Consider the following 21,108-nt stretch of genomic DNA (forward strand, 5'->3'; position numbering starts at 1 on the left):
TTACATTGCTGAGGTCCTTTTTATAAAGATTAATAAAAAAAAATAGTGCATTTGGATGACGGTGAGGTTTGAGCCCCGTTCCTCGTTCTGCCAGGCCCCCTCGTGTTTTGACCCAGCTTGACACCTGACCGCCGACCGTATTTTGAGAGAGGTCAGTTGCTGAAGTCAGGAGTCAGCTTAAAATACCCACTGGGAGATCTGGGTTTCTCGTTCCTCTGGCAAGGGATCCGCAGACATTTTTTACTGCAGGTGGAAGAGGGCGGCCTTGACGCAGGAGGAAGGCCTGGCGAGAGAGGCTCAGGGGCATCCAAAAAACGTGGCACCGAATAATCTTGGAAGACGGAGCAAGCTTGTTTTCTGCCGAATTCGGGAGATTCCAACTGAACTTTCTGACAGCAAGAGCTTTTTCAACAGTGGGACGTTCCTACCCTCGGGAGGTGGTGGACTCTCCTTCCTCGGAGGTTTTTAAGCAGAGGTTGGATGGCTACCTGTCATGGATGCTTTAGCTGAGATTCCTGGGTTGCAGGGGGGGTTGGACTAGATGACCGCTGGGGGTCCCTTCGAACTCTACAGCTCTGCTGTCCTCAGCCCCATGGAGTTGGCACCTATGCTAGGGGGTCCACTGCAACACGTCACGGATGTAACAATTGTGCATTCGCTGGTGGGTTTACCCTTCACTTTCGATACATCATTCCACTTCATCCGCCTTTTCTGCACCCCAGTTCAAGAAGGATACTGACAAGCTGGAACGTGTGCAGAGGAGGGCAACCAAAATGTTCAAAGGCCTGGAAACGATGCCTTATGAGGAACGGCTTAGGGAGCTGGGTATGTTTAGCCTGGAGAAGAGAAGGTTAAGGGGTGATAGGATAGCCATGTTCAAATATATCAAAGGATGTCATATAGAGGAGGGAGAAAGGTTGTTTTCTGCTGCTCCGGAGAAGCGGACACGGGGCAATGGATTCAAACTACAAGAAAGAAGATTCCACCTAAACATTAGGAAGAACTTCCTGACAGTAAGAGCTGTTGGACAGTGGAGTTTGCTGCCCAGGAGTGTGGTGGAGTCTCCTTCTTTGGAGGTCTTTAAGCAGAGGCTTGACAGCCATCTGTCAGGAATGCTTTGATGGTGTTTCCTGCTTGGCAGGGGGTTGGATTGGATGGCCCTTGGGGTCTCTTCCAACTCTAGGATTCTAGGATTCTAGGATTCCCAAGCGTTAATGCGCTAACACCGCCGGGGGGGGCGCTTCTGCAGAACGAAAGCGGGAGAAAATAAATAAACAACCAGAACTTTGACGATAGGAAAAGTTCCAGCCTTTCAGCAGGAAGTTTGGGCGCAGGTAGGGAACGAAGTGCCGTTGTCCGTCTGTCCAGAAACTTTTGCAGGCTTGAAAACAGGATAATGCATAGCTGTCAACTTTTCCCTTTAAAAAAAAGAGAAATTCCCTTATTCTGAATAGGATTCCTCGCAAGAAAAGGGAAAAGTTGACAGCTATGGATAATGCCTAACTACCCTGGTGCCGCTCTGACCGCAAATAATCACAAATGTGCAACAAATCGCATCTGGAGTCCCCCCAGCAACAGTTAACTCTGGCTCCTTCTCTGCAGGGTTGCCAAACCTCCCCTCGAGGGCAGTGTTTCTGCGCTTTCAGTGGCCACCTTGGCAGCAAAAATCCAACAGGCATGGCTTTCTGTCCTGCAGTCCACCTCGCGTCCAGCTCATTTGCAATCCTGACACTCCACAGTGCTGTCAAGTATCCCGTTTCCCCCGGGATTCCCCCTTATTTCAAGCAGTTTCCCGCTGCTCTCCCTTATTTTTTATTTCCCTTAAATTTCCCGTTTTTAATGGAAGCAGCTCCTCCCCTGCTGGCCAGGGACTGGGTGGGAAGACCTCGCCTACTTGGAGAGAAAAGCCTCAGCCCTCGAAGCAAGTGGGAGCCGTTTCCCGTGCTTACAGGGGGGTGTATTCCTCCCCCTGCATCAGCCCCTATCCATTGCTGCCGAGCCCCTCAGCCGGCCAATAGGGTTAGCTTGTGGCCGGAGCATGGCTGCCTTTGAGCTGCTGCTGCTTCCTGTCCTGTATTGATGGGATCAGACAAGAAGACGATGGGGCTCCACTGCGCGGAGCACATGGCTGCCCTCCTCTTTGCTGGCTGCCCTCCTCTTTGCTCCACTCCAAACCCGAGCCCACTTGGAGTTTACATTGCTGCTCCGCCCACTTTTGCTTCTGGCTCCGCCCACCACTGACATGTGACTGTCCCCGGGATAGGTGAGACTGCTGATCCCTTATTTTCAAATCCAAAACTTGACAGCTATGACCCTCCAGCCAGGTGCACAACAGGGACAAAGGCGGCAACGTTCAGAAAGAAGTTCCCCACAAAAAGCCGCCGGGGTGAAAACCCGCGAAACAATGATAAGGACAGAAATAGGCTCCCTCCCGACCCCTGTTGCTCTGCAGCCGGAAAGAAAGCTTTGCAGCGTAAGCCGACGGATGCTAATTTTTTTTACGACAGGCCTAAGACTCAGTGCCTCAAATGCAAGCTCCCCGGTTTGTCTCATCTCTGCTGGGTGTTGGAGTGCAAACAACTTGCCCCTCGGCAACTGCATCAAAGAGGTCCCTTACCTGGTTGATGAAGCCCCCCCCGGAAGGATGCCAGCAGCAGTAAGTTCCCCACTTCGGTACCTTCCGCTGGGAAAACAGTGGAAAGGGGAGAGGAAGGAGGGGGAAGGAGCAGGGCTGCTAAACGCTACCCGTCTCTATGGCAACCGCCTCCGGTGATGGAGTTGCCACCAGAACGGATGCACGGGGGCCAGGCGGTCTCCTTTGTTCCATTTCCCACCCGTTCCTCTTCTCCCGAGCAACAGAGAGCCCAAAATTTAGGGGCAAGAAAGCAAAGCCAACAGGCCATGCAAAGACAGGTCACCTCGGCTATTTTGTACGTCTGCCTGTGAAGAAATGCTCACAGGTGCAAAGGGCATTCAGTTTTGCCACACCTTCGTGTGATTCATAAGATGGATCCGACCCAAAGGAGGCCTATCTAAGCCCAGCCTCCTGTCCTCACAGTGCTCCAAAGGCAAACCCTCGAGTAGGAGGTGACAGCAGTAGCAGTGTTAGAAATTAGCCAGGCGCCAGGCGCGTTTTCTCACTGGCGTGGGTCCAATTGCTTGTTTGTTACATTTATAACCCACCTTTTCCTCCAAGGAGTCCATGGTTGACCCCACTCCTCAGTTAATCCCTACGATGACCCTACCAGGAAGGCTAAGAGCCTGCGAATGACTCCAAAAGTCACCTCGTGAGCTTCACGGCGGAGTGGGGATTTGAACCCTGGTCTCCCAGGCCCTAGCCGGACACTCTAACCACTACACCACCCTGCCTTCCTAGAGTCCTTCTGCTATGGGGCAGCTGTATAAATTGAGTAGGTAAATAAATAAGGGGGGGGAGCAAAATGTCACTTAGGGGAGGATCTGAAATATTTTCCCAGAAGCTTGAATTTGTTTCGTTCTGGATTGTTCCATTTGTTGTTTTAATGTGTTGTAAATGGTTTTCTTTAAATATAAAGCGATATAGAAATAATAATAATAATAATAATAATAATTATTATTATTATTATTATTATTATTATTATTATTATTATTATTATTTCTTCATTGGAAAAAAGAACAGTGGCTAGACATACCATTGGAAAAAAGAACAGTGGATAGACATACCATTGCGGCAACCGCAACCTAGGTTTAAGGTTATATAGCTTATACAGCTGAGTTTCTAACACTGCTTTCTCCCACTCTCCGCCATTCTAAGGTAGACTGGCTCTGTCTTCAGAGGCTCCATTTAGGAATCCTAAAAAGCTAAGAAGAGCCCTGAAGCGGCTGCATCAGGCCAAAGGAGGCCCTTTGGAGTCCAGCATCCTGTTCACACTGCAGTTAACCAGATGCCTCCAAAGGGGAGCTCCCAGGCACTACCTGTGAAACAGGTGAGCCCCTATCCTTCTGCCCAGACACTGAGGTCCAGCTCCGAGGGCCTTCTGGCGGTTCCCTCCCTGCGAGAAGCGAGGTTGCAGGGAAGCAGGCAGAGGGCCTTCTCGGTGGTGGCACCTGCCTGTGGAACGCCCTCCCATCAAGGAGATGAGTAACTACACTTTAGAAGACATCTGAAGGCAGCCCTGTAGAGAGCCCAGACACTGAGGTCCAGGTCCAAGGGTCTTCTGGTGGTTCCCTCACTGTGAGAAGCGAGGTTACAGGGAACCAGGCAGAGGGCCTTCTCGGTGGTGGCTCCCACCAGATGTCAAGGAAATAAACAACCATCTGGCTTTTAGAAGACACCTGAAGGCAGCCCTGTTTAGGGACGTTTTTAATGTTTGATGTTTTATTCTGTTTTTAATCTGTTGGGAGCTGCCCAGAGTGGCTGGGGGAAACCCAACCAGATGGGCAGGGTATAAATAATATACGATTATTATTATTATTATTATTATTACTCTCCCCACTTGTGATTTCCAGAAATGGGTATTCAGAGACATTTATTTACCTGTTGGTTAGCAAATGAAGCTAACATATTCAAGTTCACAGTTCAAGAAGGATACTGACAAGCTGGAACGTTTCCAGAAGAGGGCAACCAAAATGGTCAAAGGCCTGGAAATGATGCGTTATGAGGAACGGCTTAGGGAGCTGGGTATGTTTAGCCTGGAGAAGAGAAGGTTAAGGGGGGATATGATAGCCATGTTCAAATATATCAAAGGATGTCATATAGAGGAGGGAGAAAGGTTGTTTTCTGCTGCTCCAGAGAAGCGGACACGGAGCAATGGATTCAAACTACAAGAAAGAAGATTCCACCTAAACATTAGGAAGAACTTCCTGACAGTGAGAGCTGTTGGACAGTGGGATTTGCTGCCAAGGAGTGTGGTGGAGTCTCCTTCTTTGGAGGTCTTTAAGCGGAGGCATGACAGCCATCTGTCAGGAATGCTTTGATGGTGTTTCCTGCTTGGCAGGGGGCTGGACTGGATGGCCCTTGGGGTCTCTTCCAACTCTAGGATTCTATGATTCTATATTTTGTATAACTGTGGCAGGTTTCTGCCTGAATGTTTTTTATGTGCTATGGCCAATTGGCTAACGCAATAAACTATGATTTTGACTATTTGCTGCCTCCAACACAGTGCTAGAAGCCTTCTAGGCATCACGGATACCTTGCGCCACAAAAGAAAATCCAGCCGGACTGGAACGGGTGGCAGGCGGGCAGGAAATGGGTGTGAACGGCAAGAGGCCTTGGTTCGAAGCCAAGGGGGTGCAAAGAGCACGGCTGCTCCCGGATCAGGCCTCGCAGAGCGATAGCAGACAAAGGTTTGCTGCCCTAAGTAGGGAAATAATGGGGTCAGGGAGTTCCCTGGGGCTTGAACCGCCTCCCTCTCAAAAGCTCTGCGCCGACCAAAAGTAATTCTAGCTTTCCATCCGCTTCGCTAAGGACTTAGGAAGATTTGGGGCATGCCCGTCCCCACCCCTTGCTTGCAGACACAAATTTGCATAAATCTTACATATACTCATTTATATGCAGAGATGCACGTTCAGGCTCCCCAGCGTCGTGGCGGAAGGCAGGCCTGACGGCTCCCCCTGCCCAATGGTGCCCACGGAAAAATCCCTCTCTTGATCCTTCACCCCAAATCCGTTCCCCGTCAGTTCTTTGCCCCCCCCCAAAGGCCCCGTTCAATTCCACCTGACCCTTAGTCATCTGTAGAAAAAGAGTGGTTGGGGTAACCCAACCAGAAGGGGTATACTATTATTATTATTATTATTATTATTATTATTATTATTATTATTATTATTAAAGTCACTGTCGCGGACGACTCTGGGGTTGCGGCGCTCATCTTGCTTTATTGGCTGAGGGAGCCGGCGTACAGCTTCCGGGTCATGTGGCCAGCATGACTAAGCCGCTTCTGGCGAACCAGAGCAGCGCACGGAAACGCCGTTTACCTTCCCGCCGGAGCGGTACCTATTTATCTACTTGCACTTTGTGCTTTCGAACTGCTAGGTGGGCAGGAGCTGGGACCGAGCAACGGGAGCTCACCCCGTCATTGCGGGGATTCGAACCGCCGACCTTCCGATCGGCAAGCCCTAGGCTCTGTGGTTTAGACCACAGCGCCACCCGCGTCCCATGTACTGTCTTATTTATTTTATAGTGCAGCACATTGATTACTGCTTTCATTTTATGGATCAGTGGTCTCGTTACGATAGTAAAATCCGTGTTCAATTGCTGTTTTAGGAGTTGTTTTAAAAAGTCTGGAACGGATTAATCCGTTTCGCATTGCTTTCTATGGGAAAGCGTGGCTTGTTTTTGGAACGCTTTGGTTTTGGAACGGACTTCCGGAACGGATTAAGTTGGAGAACCAAGGTACCGCTGTATATTAAAAATTCTATAAACTTCTGCCGTGTCGACTTCTAATGCTGAGCAACATCTGGGGGGCCACAGGTTTACTCTTCCTTGATCTAAGGAGAAGCATTCCTGACTCTTGGGAGGAAATGGCCCTTCTTTAAACAGAGACATTCTTCCGTCTCTCGCACACGCTAAGGAATATTTCTTCTCAGTTGAGGGCTGAAAGACCCTCTGCGCAGTGGCAAAGTTTCCCCCCTCTGGCACCTGGGGCCTAGGGATGGGGCACACCGTGGAGATATGGGGCACCCTTGCTCACAGGCTGGCTGGCTTTGAGGGGCGCACTCACAGTGCCAAGCGAGCCCAGGGTTCGCTTTCGCAAGACACACAAAAACAGTGCCAGGCTCACAGAAGAAGAAGAGTTTGGATCTGACATCCTGCTTTATCACTACCCGAAGGAGTCTCAAAGCGGCTCACATTCTCCTTTTCCCTTCCTCCCCCACAAGAAACCCTCTGTGAGGTGAGTGGGGCTGAGAGACTTCAGAGAGAAGTGTGACTAGCCCAAGGTCACCCAGCAGCTGCTTGTGGAGGAGCGGGGAAGCGAACCCGGTTCACCGGATTACAAGTCTACCGCTCTTAACCACTACACCACACTGGCTCTCTCACAGGGCGCTGCAAGGTGTTGCATCCTTCTCGGGAGCTATGGGGTGCCTGAGAAGGACGCAGCAGCTCACGAAGCCCTACGCGCGCCCCCAAAAAACCTGTGCCCTGAGTTACGCCCCCACCCAGCCCTCTGACTCCATCCAGATGTTCCCATACTCCAGTTTCCATCGTCTCTAACCACTGGCCATGCTGGCTACTGGGACTGAGAGTTGACATCTTGCATGGTTCCCAACTCCAACCTTTCCAGGTTGGTTAAGAAGTGAGCTGTGAATCGGGTCCATTTTTGCCGGCTTCAGCAAACCCGGTTTTCTTCTGGGGTATGCGGATGGGCTCGTAACTCGTCCTACGCACCAGGCTGAATCGGTTTTCAGGATTCGGCTTCCCCTGCTAAGCTGGGGAGGTTCTGGAGAAGGATGTTGAAAACTGCCCCCCCGCCTCCCCCCCCAAAAAAACCCCACACATTCAGCATGGACAAAGAAGGCCTCTCTTCACCCATCATAGTCATCTGGGTCCTGCTTGGGCGGGAATAAAGACTGCTTCTCTCGGAGCAAGGAAAGAAACAGTCCAGGCATTGTGGGTGCCCAGGGATAGCCTTGGCACAGGAAGAGTGGGGGAAGAGGTTGGCATTGCTGGGAGAATATATGTACATGATAGATGCGCACTGGCAGGCAGCAGCCTAGCCTTAGAGGAGGGCGTGGATCCCAGCGCAGGGGAGAGAGAAAAACACAGGACATAGCTGGAGCTTGGGCAGGAACAGCTTGGCTTTCCGGGGAAATGTTTGATGCGGTGCAGATCTCTGAAAACGCAGGGCTCCTTTCAGCATTCGGCATCAGAACAGTTCCAGCGAAGTTGGCCCTGCTGCATCAGGAAGACTTATTTATGCCCTGCGTTCTTTATTTCTTATTCTTGTGGCCCGTACATCCGGAAACATCTGCAAAGTGTATCCTGTTCCCCGACTTAGTTCCGATTATATCAGCCTGTGGGACAAGGAGCTCTGCTTTTCCTTTTTAACACCTCAGCTCCTGATAAGCTTCTCTTTGTTAACTACCGGTAAGCATTCGAAGTCAAAACAAAATAAAACAAAATAAAATAAAAAACAATAAAATAAAATAAAATAAATAAAAACTAAAACAAAATAAAAAATAAAATAAATTCCTTCCAGTAGCACCTTAGAGACCAACTAAGTTTGTTCTTGGTATGAGCTTTCGTGTGCGTGCACACTTCTTCAGATAACAGGAAAAAGGATTTTTTTTTTAAAAAAAAAAAAAATTGTTTTGACTATGGCAGACCAACACGGCTACCTACCTGTAACTTAAACATTCAAAGGTAAAGGTAAAGGGAACCCTGACCGTTAGGTCCACTCACGGACGACTCTGGGGTTGTGGCGCTCATCTTGCTTTACTGGCCGAGGGAGCCGGCGTACAGCTTCCGGGTCATGTGTCCAGCATGACTAAGCCGCTTCTGGCGAACCAGAGCAGCGCACGGAAACGCCGTTTACCTTCCCGCCAGAGCGGTACCTATTTATCTACTTGCACTTTGACGTGCTTTCGAACTGTTAGGTGGGCAGGAGCAGGGACCGAGCAACGGGAGCTCACCCCGTCATTGCGGGGATTCGAACCGCCGACCTTCCGATCGGCAAGCCCTAGGCTCAGTGGTTTAACCCACAGCGCCACCCGCCACACACTCAGCTCCTGATAAGCTTCTCTTTGTTAACCAAACACCCAACAAGAACCCAAATGCTTTTTGCAAAGCTTAAAAACCTGTTTCTTCCCACGTGCATATTACTCAGCAGAAAAGTCCTGCTGAATCCCGTGCGACTTACTCCCAAGTAAGTGCGCACAGGACTGCGGCATCAATTAACCGGCAGAGGGGATTTAAAACCCAAACCCAAACCTGTTGCCTGGAGGTTTGTGATGGGCTAGCAGCTGTGGTCTTGCAAATCGTTTTGGTTTGGCACACCGGTTCCTGCAAAGCAAATCTTTCCCCTCCAAATTGCTGCAATAAAAACATTTTAATTTTAATTTTTTTTTTGCAACTGTTTTGGCAAGTGATCAGACTGAATGCCAGGTACACAGGGCACCTGATCTCATTTCTCTCACACACTTAATAATGTTTGGCACTGCTGGGTTTTCACCAGAGTTAGCAGGAAGCAAAAAACTGGGCACGCTCTCTTCAAAACAGAATAGGCCCGACTGAATCAGCCTCGTTAAATTACTGCATTCCTTGGACTGGAGCTCCTAACACACCTGACTTAATGCAAGGACATAAGGAGATCCCTGCTGGATCAGGCCAGGCCAGTGGCCCATCTGGTCCAGTATCCTGTTCTTACTGTGCCCAGCCAGATGCCCCAATGGGAAGCCCACCAGCTCTCCTTCTGTGGTTCCTAGAAACTGGTATCCAGGAGGGAGTTCCTGCAAGACGGAGTTCCATACAGTAGTTTAACTGCCCTGTGTGAAGATGTCCTTCCTTTAAGCCAGGGGTCAGCAAACTACAGCCCGGGGCCAGATGCAGCCCACCAGGCTTGTAAATCCAGCCCACAGACCCTGCCACCCGCTCGGTCAGTCCCCGCGCTGAGCTAAACCGGCACGGCGCGCGTTTCCTTGAAAAGAAGCCGCGGACACCTCGCCACACCGGGACTGACTTCTGCAACGCTGGCACGGCTTCAGATTGGCTGCAGGAAGTCTCGCCACCCGGTGCGGCCATGGACGGACAGGTTGGCAGACGGGCAGCGGGTATGGGCCGCGCCATGGGCATCGTGACGGGTGCATTGTAGGCTTCAGCTGGAGCTTGGCCCACCTGCTGGCCCTGCGCCTGGCACCCAGCTCGGCACTGCTGCTGGCGACGCACTCGGTGGCCGCGCTAGAGCAGCTGGAGGGTGAGCCGCGCGCCACCTGCCCGCTGACCTGGCCTCGGACGATGGGCCACCTGGGAGCTCTGCAGGGGTGGACCAATGGAGCGGCTACTGCTCGCCAACGCTGGTGAGCGGGTGGCGCCGAGACGCACTCCTGAGCACGTGCAGAGTGCGTTCCTCCTCCAGGTCCGGAGGCAGCTGCGGGACCAGCTTGCAGGGTATTTCTATTTTTCAAAATATAGTCTGCCCCCCCCCACACACACAAGGTCTGAGGGACAGCGGACCGGCCTCCTGATAAAAAAAAGTTTGCTGACCGCTGCTTTAAGCTGTCCTGAATCTTCTGACAAGCTGCACATCTGCACTGGGAATAATTCCCAAGACAAAACAGCAAGGGGTGGCGGGCTGCCAAACAATACACATCCAAAGTGGACCTCTGCGGCATGCCGTGGCACAGAGATGCCCGGCTTCAAACTATAGCTCGGGAACTTCTCTCCCCACCCCCACCCCGCCCGGTGTCCCGGGGCAGTTGTGTTCATTAGCAGAAGGTGGGTGTTCCAGGTTCCTCCCTAGGGGTCTCGAGCCTCTGCTCCCTAGCAGGCCTGCCCCCGTCATCCTGAGCTCTTTCTGCCGGATCTGCAGGCATCCCTCCCCAGGTTCCCCACTCCTAACCTTGGGGAGGCTGAATTAAGGTCACCTTTGCTGCAGAATCAAAGAGCTGTCGCTCACTCAGACAAACTGGGGTGGTTTGGCAGCTTGGTGGTGGAAGAGGGAGCTCTGTTAAGACTCCGGAGTGCCAGCTTGGCCCCACAACCGCGGGCGCCCAGGGCTGTGGGTGCCATGCAGCATGCATGATGGCCATGGCCCAGATATTCGTGGGTGCCCAGCTCCTTCACAGGGTATTTTTTGGGGTGCCTGGGCACCCAGGGAGCTGGATATGCCCCATGGAGATATTTGCACCCATTGTTAGGGCTAGAAGCTGGACCAAACTGGTCAAGGAATCTCCAGCTGTTAAGCACATCCGAATTGCCTGGGGTGAAGGTGTGGGACTCTCTTCTGGAGAAGCCCGAGTTTATTTATTTTATTTTATTTTTTAAAAAATGTAAATAAATCCCAGGCCATTGGAGGCAAAAACATTCCACCCGGAACTACGAGCCGTGCCCAAAAGACTCAAGGCGCAAAGCTTCGATCTACCCAAAAGGGGTCCAGTATGGAGAACCTGGTTGGTGTGGTCGAAAGGCCTCCGGCTTTTGGATTTGCGCTTCCTCTCTCCTTCGGCACCGCGGCACACCACGGCCCTCGGCCGCCTCCTCGCCAGCAGCTCAAGCGACACGTGCTCCCTCCGAGCCCCTCGGACGCCTCCCCGGCGGTGCCATCCCGAGAAGCGGCTCGCCAGGCATCCGCAGTGGACCGCAGCGCCGGGGCTGCTTCTCCCGCTGTCTCTCTCTCTCTCTGTGCCCGCGGCGGCAATTCCGCACTCCTCCTCCTCCGCAGGAGCGTACGGCGGAGGAGAATTTCTGAATGGGGCTGAGAGCATCCCCCCCCGCTCCCCCTGCACGTTGTGGAAGGATGACATCAGGCGGAGAGAGAGAGAGAGAGCGGACGAAAAACGGTGTCGGGTCCAAGCGTGCGTAAAAATACGCACCGGGGGAAAGGAGGACCCCCCGAAACGCTTCCGAAAACCCGTGGCTGTTCCATTGCAAAACAAAGGCTGGGCGAGGGTCTCCCTTCCTTCCTCGAAAGCGGAAGGGGCTTAACGATTTCGAGACAATGGCTCGACGCCCAAGTGATGCGCTTTCCCGGGTACCACGAATGCCCGGCATCGCTTGGCACATCTCCTTTCGCGCCGGCCGACCCTCCTTTCCCTATCCCGGGTTTAGTCGGGTCCAAAGGTTCGGTTCCCCTGGAACTTCGGCAAAGTCTGCTGGGCACCCCCGAAAAGCAGGGAAACCCGGCCCCATCTCTCTTCCACCCCGCCCCCACCACCCTTGCACCACTGTTGTGTGCGGCCCCAACCCTCCCAAGAGATAGCGCACGGAGGTGGTTCAACAAACCCCGGCCAAATACTCACCCAGGACCCCGGTGGCAGCTGGCCCGGACGCCTCTCCATCTGTGGCGCCCCTCTTGTGGCGCTCGCTCTCCTGGGAGCCCGCCGCCGCTCCGGCCCCGCTCTCTGGCATCGTGGCTGAGGCTCAAGGTTGAGGGCTGGACCGCAAAGACAGCATTGCAGAGGCCGGGATGCAGGCACATCCGCTCGCCAAGAAACCTCGGGCTGCTGCTCTCTCACAATAGCTAGCGCGGCGGTAGCGGGAGTGCAGGGCTGCCGACGACCTGCAGCAACCGAAGCGCCATCCAGGCTGGCAGGAAGGGAGGGTGCAAGGACCCGAGGCAGGTGCGCAAAGGGGGGGGGGGGTCCTCTCTCTCTATCTCTCTCCCCCTTCCCGGGCCAGGTGAGCCCCTGCCGGAGATCCACGAACCCAACCGGCGTCGAAAGGTGCCTCCGAGCGAGCGAGCGAGCAGACAGCCAGAAGGAGGGACAAAGGAGAGGGGTGGGGTGGGAGGGGGGGGGAGCAGTTAAGTTAAAAGGCAAGGAGCTTTTAATAGTCTGGTTGGCCTGCGTCTCCTCAGCGCCATCTGCCAGCAGCCTGCGAGGGATTAATTTCCTCCCTCCTTGCAAGATCCAGAGACTTGAGAGCTAGCGGATAAGGACTGTAGCGTTGGAAGGGAACTCGAACCCAAGACTCTTGAGGTGCAGAGTCTCCTATGCTCCACTGACGTGGAGCCACCCCAGTTTTTTAAAAAAATATTATACCCAGTTAGAATGAAGCAAGGGGGGGGGCGAACCTGAATAAAATATTATGGGGGGAGCAGGTAATCCCCGACACCCCCATATAATCGATCACAAGCACACCATTTGAATGGCAATGCCCATTAAATTTAGGGGGCTCAAATATTTCTTTTTTTTTTCGTTTAAAATTTTTTTAAAACAAGTTTTTATTGAAATTTCTTTAAGATAATACAAACACAGTCTACACAATTACAAAAGACAATTACACAACCACATCATTACATACAATTACACAAACAAGTAAAAATAGAACTCAAAAAAGAAAAAAAAGAAAAAAAGAGGAAAAAAAAGTTAAAATGACTTCCTAAAGTTTGTCTTCGTGTCTCCTACTAAAGTTCTTGTCTATGCTTTATTTAATAAATCAAGTTTGTTACAAAATATCTTTATATACTTATCCCTCGTTATCCATAATTACCTTTTCCTGTATGTCAGTCATTCCAAGCAGATCACCAATTTTGTTTCTACTCCTTCTTTCTTCAAATATTCCTCCACATATTTCCATTCTCCTATAATTTTTTGTTTCGAAATATTCCTAATTGCTGCTGTCATTTTTGCCAAGTTCATGAACTCTACTAATTTTAGGTGCCACTCCTGTATCGTTGGATCCTCTTCCCCTTTCCAATATTGGGCTAATAACATTCTAGCAGCTGCACATTTATACCCAGTCAGAATGAAGCAAGGGGGGGGGGCGAACCTGAATAAAATATTATGGGGGGAGCAGGTAATCCCCGACACCCCCACATAATCGATCACAAGCACGCCATTTGAATGGCAATGCCCATTAACTTTAGGGGGCTCAAATATTTCATTGTGGGCGGGGGCTGAAGGGAGCATGGCCCCTAGGAGTTGGCTCCTATGGAATGAAGCTTATGGAAGGAGGCGGGTGGAATTCTCGAATAACTTATCGTATATGTGGGGTGTGAAACACAAGAGCAGTCAAGTACAACATCCCTAGAGTGGACATAGAAGGGGAAGTCTGGTCCAGCCAGTTGCAACTTCCAGTTTCTCCTGGGCTGGGACAGACTTCCTCTATATGTGACTGGAGGTGGGTGTAGCCTCACCTGTGTTCAGGTAACAAAAGCAAAAGGGCCAGACGCCGTCTCCCTCTTTTGACTTAGGAGTATAGCATCTAGATCAAGGGAAGTAATAATACCACTATATTCCGCTCTGGTCAGACCTCACCTGGAATACTGTGTCCAGTTCTGGGCACCACAGTTCAAGAAGGATACTGACAAGCTGGAACGTGTCCAGAGGAGGGCAACCAAAATGGTCCAAGGCCTGGAAACGATGCCTTAGGAGGAACGGCTTAGGGAGCTGGGTATGTTTAGCCTGGAGAAGAGAAGGTTAAGGGGGGATGTGATAGCCATGTTCAAATATATCAAAGGATGTCATATAGAGGAGGGTGAAAGGTTGTTTTCTGCTGCTCCACAGAAGCGGACACGGAGCAATGGATTCAAACTACAAGAAAGAAGATTCCACCTAAACATTAGGAAGAACTTCCTGACAGTGAGAGCTGTTCGGCAGTGGGATTTGCTACCAAGGAGTGTGGTGGAGTCTCCTTCTTTGGAGGTCTTGAAGCAGAGGCTTGACAGCCATCTGTCAGGAATGCTTTGATGGTGTTTCCTGCTTGGCAGGGGGTTGGACTGGATGGCCCTTGGGGTCTCTTCCAACTCTAGGATTCTATGACTTCGCTCTTCAAGCAAGCAACATCTGCTTAGCTAATGATGCTCTCTTGGCTCCAAGAGAGGACAAAAGGAGCTATCTTCCCTATGGAATAGTCTCCAATAAGTATGTTATTTTTTTCTGTGCTAAAGTCTGCCTTCTGGGATCCTATTGTGAGCAGGATGTCTGTAAGTAAACTTTTCATAACTTTATAGAAGACTGTGTCGAGTCTTATATTTTAAGGGGGAATAAGGGGAAAATACAAGGACGGTATTATTATAGAGGTTTTAGCAAACCTGAGCAATGCATCCGCTGTGTGTGTTTAAAAGGGGAATGCAAACTCTGCTGATATTGTTCCTCTCCTGCATCCCTGAACATTCCCACACTATATACCTAAAATACAATGTTTGAGTTAATAGACCCCCATCCGCCGGACATGCCTTGTGAAGGACGTGGCAGGATTTTTAGCCGAAACAAAGCAAAAGAGAAACACCAAATTTATACCCTGCTTTCCTGCAAAGGCCAGGGACGCAGGTGGCGCAGTGGTCTAAAACACAGAGCCTAGGGCTTGCTGATCAGAAGGTCGGCGGTTCGAATCCCCGCAATGACGGGGTGAGCTCCCGTTGCTCGGTCCCTGCTCCTGCCAACCTAGCAGTTCGAAAGCACGTCAAAGTGCAAGTAGATAAAGGCAAACGGCGTTTCCGTGCGCTGCTCTGGTTCGCCAGAAGCGGATTAGTCATGCTGGACACATGACCTGGAAGCTGTACACCGGCTCCCTCGGCCAGTAAAGCGAGACGAGTGCCGCAACCCCAGAGTCGTCTGTCACTGGACCTAACGGTCAGGGGTCCCTTTACCTTCCTGCAAAGGCAACCCAAAAGTGCTTACAATAAAACAAGCAGTGGGTTTTTAATGCATGTGCACAGAATAAATAAATAAAAACTCAGTTGAGCCCAGCAAATCAATGAAACAGTGTGAGTTCACCAGCGGGGCAGGAAGGGACACTTCATTTTGGCCATCTGCTGCTGAGAGATAAACTGCGCCTGAATATGGAGGCTCTCCTTGCCTATCATGGCTCAGAAGAGGCCTATATCCTCTGCGGAGTTTATTTGACAAATTGTCATCACCGCAATAATAATCTTACTTTTTTATTTTTTAAAAAGTCCTCTGTATAAGTGGCCACTGCACCTCCTTGTACTACCTTAAATTACCGTATTTTTCCATGCATAAGACTAGGTTTCCCCCCTAAAAAATAATGTCAAAAATTAGGGGGCGTCTTATACACAGGGCCATCTCCCCCCACGTTCTTAAATCTGAGTCCCCCAAAATAGGGGGCGTCTTATAGACTGTATGTATCCCAGAACACCCTCTCTCTTGAATTTACTGCCCAACTGTTTTGGCTATGGGATTCCCAGCCTTGGTATTTATGGGACAAGGAAATAAAAGGTTTGTCTTACAATCACAGAACCGTAGGCTTGAAAGGGACCCAAGAACCATCTATGCAATGCAGGAATCACAGCTAAACATTCCCTCTTGTTAGATATTGTTGTGATATTATTTGGCCTTCCGGGAGTTAGAACTCCAAAAATAGCTTCCTAATCTGTTTGGAGGCTGTTCTGCTCTATCAAGGGGGTCTTCCCCCACTTCAGCTCACCGCTTCTTTTTGCTGAAGTCGCCTTAAAAACCTTTCCAGATTTCTCTTTCCTCCAGGGTTGTTTTCCTGTCTTGACCTCAGGAGTCTCCTCGGGTCCCCCAAAGGTCAGGCTGTTATTTCTAGAGACGGGGACCCGAGACGGGTGTAAAAATACCAGCAAGGTAACTTGACCTGGGATGTACAAGGTCCCTTTGCTGAGGTTGAATTTAAGGCCTGTAATGTGTTTGGGTTCAGTGTATGCATCTGTGAAGGGTCAATTTTTGGGCAGTGTCAACACTTTGCAAGTGACCCTGCTTCCTGGTGGGTAGGGGAGCACTTTTTGGGAATATTGTTTAAAGCTCCAGATCATTCCGGAAACTTGAATTTGCCAGCACCATGCAGCATTTATATAAGAGACCAACTAAGTTTGTTCTTGGTATGAGCTTTCGTGTGCATGCAAACTTCTTCTACGGTATCTGAAGAAGTGTGCATGCACACGAAAGCTCATACCAAGAACAAACTTAGTTGGTCTCTAAGGTGCTACTGGAAGGAATTTTTTTTTTTGTTTCGACTATGGCAGACCAACATAGCTACCCACCTGTAACTGCATTTATATAAGGTAAAGGTAAAGGGACCCCTGACCATTAGGTCCAGTCGCGGACGACTCTGGGGTTGCGGCGCTCATCTCGCTTTACTGGCCGAGGGAGCCGGCGTCCAGCTTCCGGGTCATGTGGCCAGCAGGACTAAGCCGCTTCTGGTGAACCAGAGCAGCGCACGGAAACGCCGTTTACCTTCCCGCCGGAGCGGTACCTATTTATCTACTTGCACTTTTGACGTGCTTTCGAACTGCTAGGTGGGCAGGAGCAGGGACCGAACAACGGGAGCTCACCCCGTCACAGGGATTCGAACCGCCGACCTTCTGATCGGCAAGCCCCAGGCTCTGTTGTTTAACCCACAGCGCCACCTGGGTCCTACCTTTACTTAGTCTAAAGCAAATCACTTCCCACTTCCCGCCGGGAACTGTAGTTTGCTCCCCACCGAGCTACAATTCCCAGCGCCTTTAACCAACGGCTAGGTTTCTTTGAGGGAGCTGTGTGCTTTAAAGTCCAGGGGTCAGCAACCTTTTTCAGCCGTGGGATTCGAACCGCCGACCTTCTGATCGGCAAGCCCTAGGCTCTGTGGTTTAGACCACAGCGCCACCCTCGCTGAGATAAACAAAAACTGTCCCACCTCGCAAGGCAGTTGCTGGGATGAGTGAGATACGTTTCCACACCAGCAGAGCAAACGGAAAAACAACAGATTAATAAAACAACAACCCAGAACCGTTGGCCCATCGGTGGCAAAGGAGTGTCGTTACTGAATGCGCTAAGTAATGCAACCATCACTGCACAATTGTTTCTACTCAGAAACAAACCCCATTGAATTCATTCAGGCTCGCTTCCCAGGGAAGTGCAGGTTTGGGTTGCAACCTAAGTTTTCTGTGTGTGTAGGTCTTATAAGAAAAAACTGCCCCTTTATCCCTTATGGGGTATCCAAGAGCCCGTATAGAGTCCTTATGTAGGTTCTCTATCGGTAGGAGAAAATAACAGAGGCCAACCACATAATATTGAGAAGCAAAGCAGCTAGTAAGCCTGATCTTTATTAAACTGTTGCAACAGGGTCCCTCGTTCACCCCACGCATGGAGGGAGGAGAGGAACCCAGAACATTGGTGTGCAAGCTTTTATATAGACTTTTCATAGAATCCTAGAGTTGGAAGAGACCCCAAGGGCCATCCAGTCCAACCCCCTGCCAAGCAGGAAACACCATCGAAGCATTCCTGACAGATGGCTCTCAAGCCTCCGCTTAAAGACCGGAGTCTCTCCAAAGAAGGAGACTCCACCACACTCCTTGGGAGCAAATTCCACTGCCGAACAGCTCTTACTGTCAGGAAGTTCTTCCTAATGTTTAGGTGGAATCTTCTTTCTTGTAGTTTGAATCCGTTGCCCCGTTTCCGCTTCTCTGGAGCAGCAGAAAACAACCTTTCTCCCTCCTCTATATGACATCCTTTGATATATTTGAACATGGCTATCATATCACCCCTTAACCTTCTCTTCTCCAGGCTAAACATACCCAGCTCCCTAAGCCGTTCCTCATAAGGCATCGTTTCCAGGCCTTGGACCATTTTGGTTGCCCTCCTCTGGACACCTTCCAGCTTGTCAGTATCCTTCTTGAACTGTGGTGCCCAGAACTGGACACAGTATTCCAGGCGAGGTCTGACCAGAGCAGAATACAGTGGTGCTATTACCTCCCTTGATCTAGATGCTATACTCCTTTTGATGCAGCCCAGAATTGCATTGGCTTTTTAAGCTGCTGCATCACACTGTTGACTCATGTCAAGTTTATGGTCTACCAAGACTCCTAGATCCTTTTGAAACTGCCTACCCTGTAGCTCAAGACCACCCCCCAAAATATCATATATGCATCACAGAAAGAGGTGGTCCTCAGCAGAAATTTGAGTGTGTTGCTTCTCTCCTGTCTGCCACGATACCTTATCTGATCGCCTTTTCTGGGTAGCCTGGCTATTCCTTGCAGATGGTAAATACTTAGTTCCTGGATCTGTTACACATATTGGGAGTGTGCTCAGCTTAACAGACACGTGCCAGACTGTATTTACATGGAGCTGTAAGCCCCTACAGTCCAAAGTCAACTGGAAGAAGCTTTTCCCATTTCCTTCCTCCTTGCAGAGGAATTTGTTGGTGTTCAGTCGTTCAGTCGTGTCCGACTCTTCGTGACCCCATGGACCAGAGCACGCCAGGCACGCCTATCCTTCACTGCCTCCCGCAGTTTGGCCAAACTCATGCCAGTCACTTCGAGAACTGTCCAACCATCTCGTCCTCTGTCGTCCCCTTCTCCTTGTGCCCTCCATGATCTTTCCCAACATCAGGGTCTTTTCCAGGGAGTCTTCTCTTCTCATGAGGTGGCCAAAGTACTGGAGCCTCAACTTCAGGATCTGTCCTTCTAGTGAGCACTCAGGGCCGATTTCCTTGAGAAAGGATAGGTTTGATCTTCTTGCAGTCCATGGGACTCTCAAGAGTCATATCTGAGGTCAATTTGGGAGAGTCAAAACGGCTTCAGGATTGTTCTCCTGTACTATTTCAGAGACACGTGTTTTGTATACTTATGTGTTTGGCTTGTACATTTATGAACATATATATATATGACCTTAGAATTCCTGTTACAGGTAGGCGCCATGTTGGTCTGCCATAGTCGGAAAAAAAAAATTCATTCCAGTAGCACCATAGAGACCAACTAAGTTTGTTATTGGTGTGAGCTTTCGTGTGCATGCACACTTCTTCAGATACACAAAAGCTCATACCAAGAACAAACTTAGTTGGTCTCTAAGGTGCTACTGGAAGGAATTTTTTAAATTTTTAATTTTGTCCTGACTATTGCAGACCAACACGGCTACCTACCTGTAACAGGAATTGTGTTGTGTAGGTTCGTAGGATGTAAGTCATGGGCCCCTCCTGCTAGCCTGCTCCCTCAAATATCCCCAGTTTGCTCATTTCTATATACAGGGTGCCTACATTCTGCTGTTTATAATTATTAGTAGTTTGCACCATATATTTACACCTATTATCATTTCATGTTATAGCAAGTTTCTAGAGACTAGATTGAGTCTTTGCAAATTGTGTTTCTAACGGGACTTTTGTTATTGCCAAATGCCAGTGTGTTTGCATTATTAAGTTTTTTATGAATTTAAAAAAAAAAACATTTTAAGTTAGAGCTCAATAATTATTTCACTATTAATATAATTCTTCTTAATTGTATTTCAGTTCAACAATTACTTTGATAAAATACGTATTTTGTTACGTGCAAGTGGCCTTAGATACCTACGAGGTCCATCAATTACGATATAGCATATATTCAATATGGTGGCAGATGGTGACAGCAGTCACGAAATTAGAAGACGCCTGCTTCTTGGGAGAAAAGCAATGACAAACCTAGACAGCATCTTAAAAAGCAAAGACATCACCTTGCCGACAAAGGTCCGTATAGTTAAAGCTATGGTTTTCCCAGTAGTAATGTATGGAAGTGAGAGCTGGACCATAAAGAAGGCTGATCGCCGAAGAATTGATGCTTTTGGATTATGGTGCTGGAGGAGACTCTTGAGAGTCCCATGGACTGCAAGGAGATCAAACCTATCCATTCTCAAGGAAATCAGCCCTGAGGGCTCACTAGAAGGACAGATCCTGAAGTTGAGGCTCCAGTACTTTGGCCACCTCATGAGAAGAGAAGACTCCCTGGAAAAGACCCTGATGTTGGGAAAGATGGAGGGCACAAGGAGAAGGGGATGACAGAGGACGAGATGGTTGGACATTCCTTCCAGTAGCACCTTAGAGACCAACTAAGTTTGTTCTTGGTATGAGCTTTTGTGTGCATGCACACTTCTTCAGATACATGCATGCACACGAAAGCTCATACCAAGAACAAACTTAGTTGGTCTCTAAGGTGCTACTGGAAGGAATTTTTTATTTTATTTTGTTTCGACTTAGAATTCCTGTAACTCTAGGGTAAAACTTTTTTTTTCTTTTTGCAATCTTCACCATGCGCACCCACAGACCAGGATGAAGGACAAAACAGATGGGAACCACCACCAAACCTTCCCGACCCTCCTCGACCCTCCTCCGGTGCAGCGCCCTGTGGATAAGGAGGAGACGCAGCAGGAGTCCTGTGCAAAGGTGTTTGCAACAGAGAGAGGGAGAACCGTGCAGCCCTGCAAAAACCCAGCGCCAGGGCGAGATCCCAGATAAAATGTGTGTTTCACAGGCAAGCGCCGTGATGCGGGAGGGCGGGTTTGCGGCGGGGAGAAGCCCGTTTGGTTTTCTTTAATTTTAATTTTAATTTTTTGCATAAAGAAGGCAGGAGGCGCCGAGAGGGAGGAGGAGGAGGAGGAGAGATCGCAGCTGCAGGTTGCTTGCTTGCTTGCAAGGAGACACCCGCTCCTCCGGCGACAGGCCAGGTCGTAATGGATCACTAAGGGATTGTTTTTTCCAAAAAGGCTCTCCCCCACCACGGAGCAGCAAGGACGTGACGTCACCCCAGGGTTCAGCCGGGTGCACCGGCG

General features: G+C 49.9%; 1 protein-coding gene across 1 annotated transcript in view; it reads right to left on the reverse strand.

The window, feature by feature from the left end:
- Positions 1-12,117, reverse strand: part of ANO8 (anoctamin 8) — a 42,163-nt gene extending 30,046 nt beyond the window's left edge. Inside the window, exon 1 of the mRNA XM_033136636.1 lies at positions 11,932-12,117. Coding sequence (XP_032992527.1) covers positions 11,932-12,040 — 109 coding nt within the window. The 5' untranslated portion in view covers positions 12,041-12,117. The remainder of the gene's footprint in view (positions 1-11,931) is intronic.
- Positions 12,118-21,108: the final 8,991 nt, after the last annotated feature.

Source organism: Lacerta agilis, chromosome 18 (assembly GCF_009819535.1).
Source record: "Lacerta agilis isolate rLacAgi1 chromosome 18, rLacAgi1.pri, whole genome shotgun sequence".
NCBI classification, from domain to species: domain Eukaryota; kingdom Metazoa; phylum Chordata; class Lepidosauria; order Squamata; family Lacertidae; genus Lacerta; species Lacerta agilis.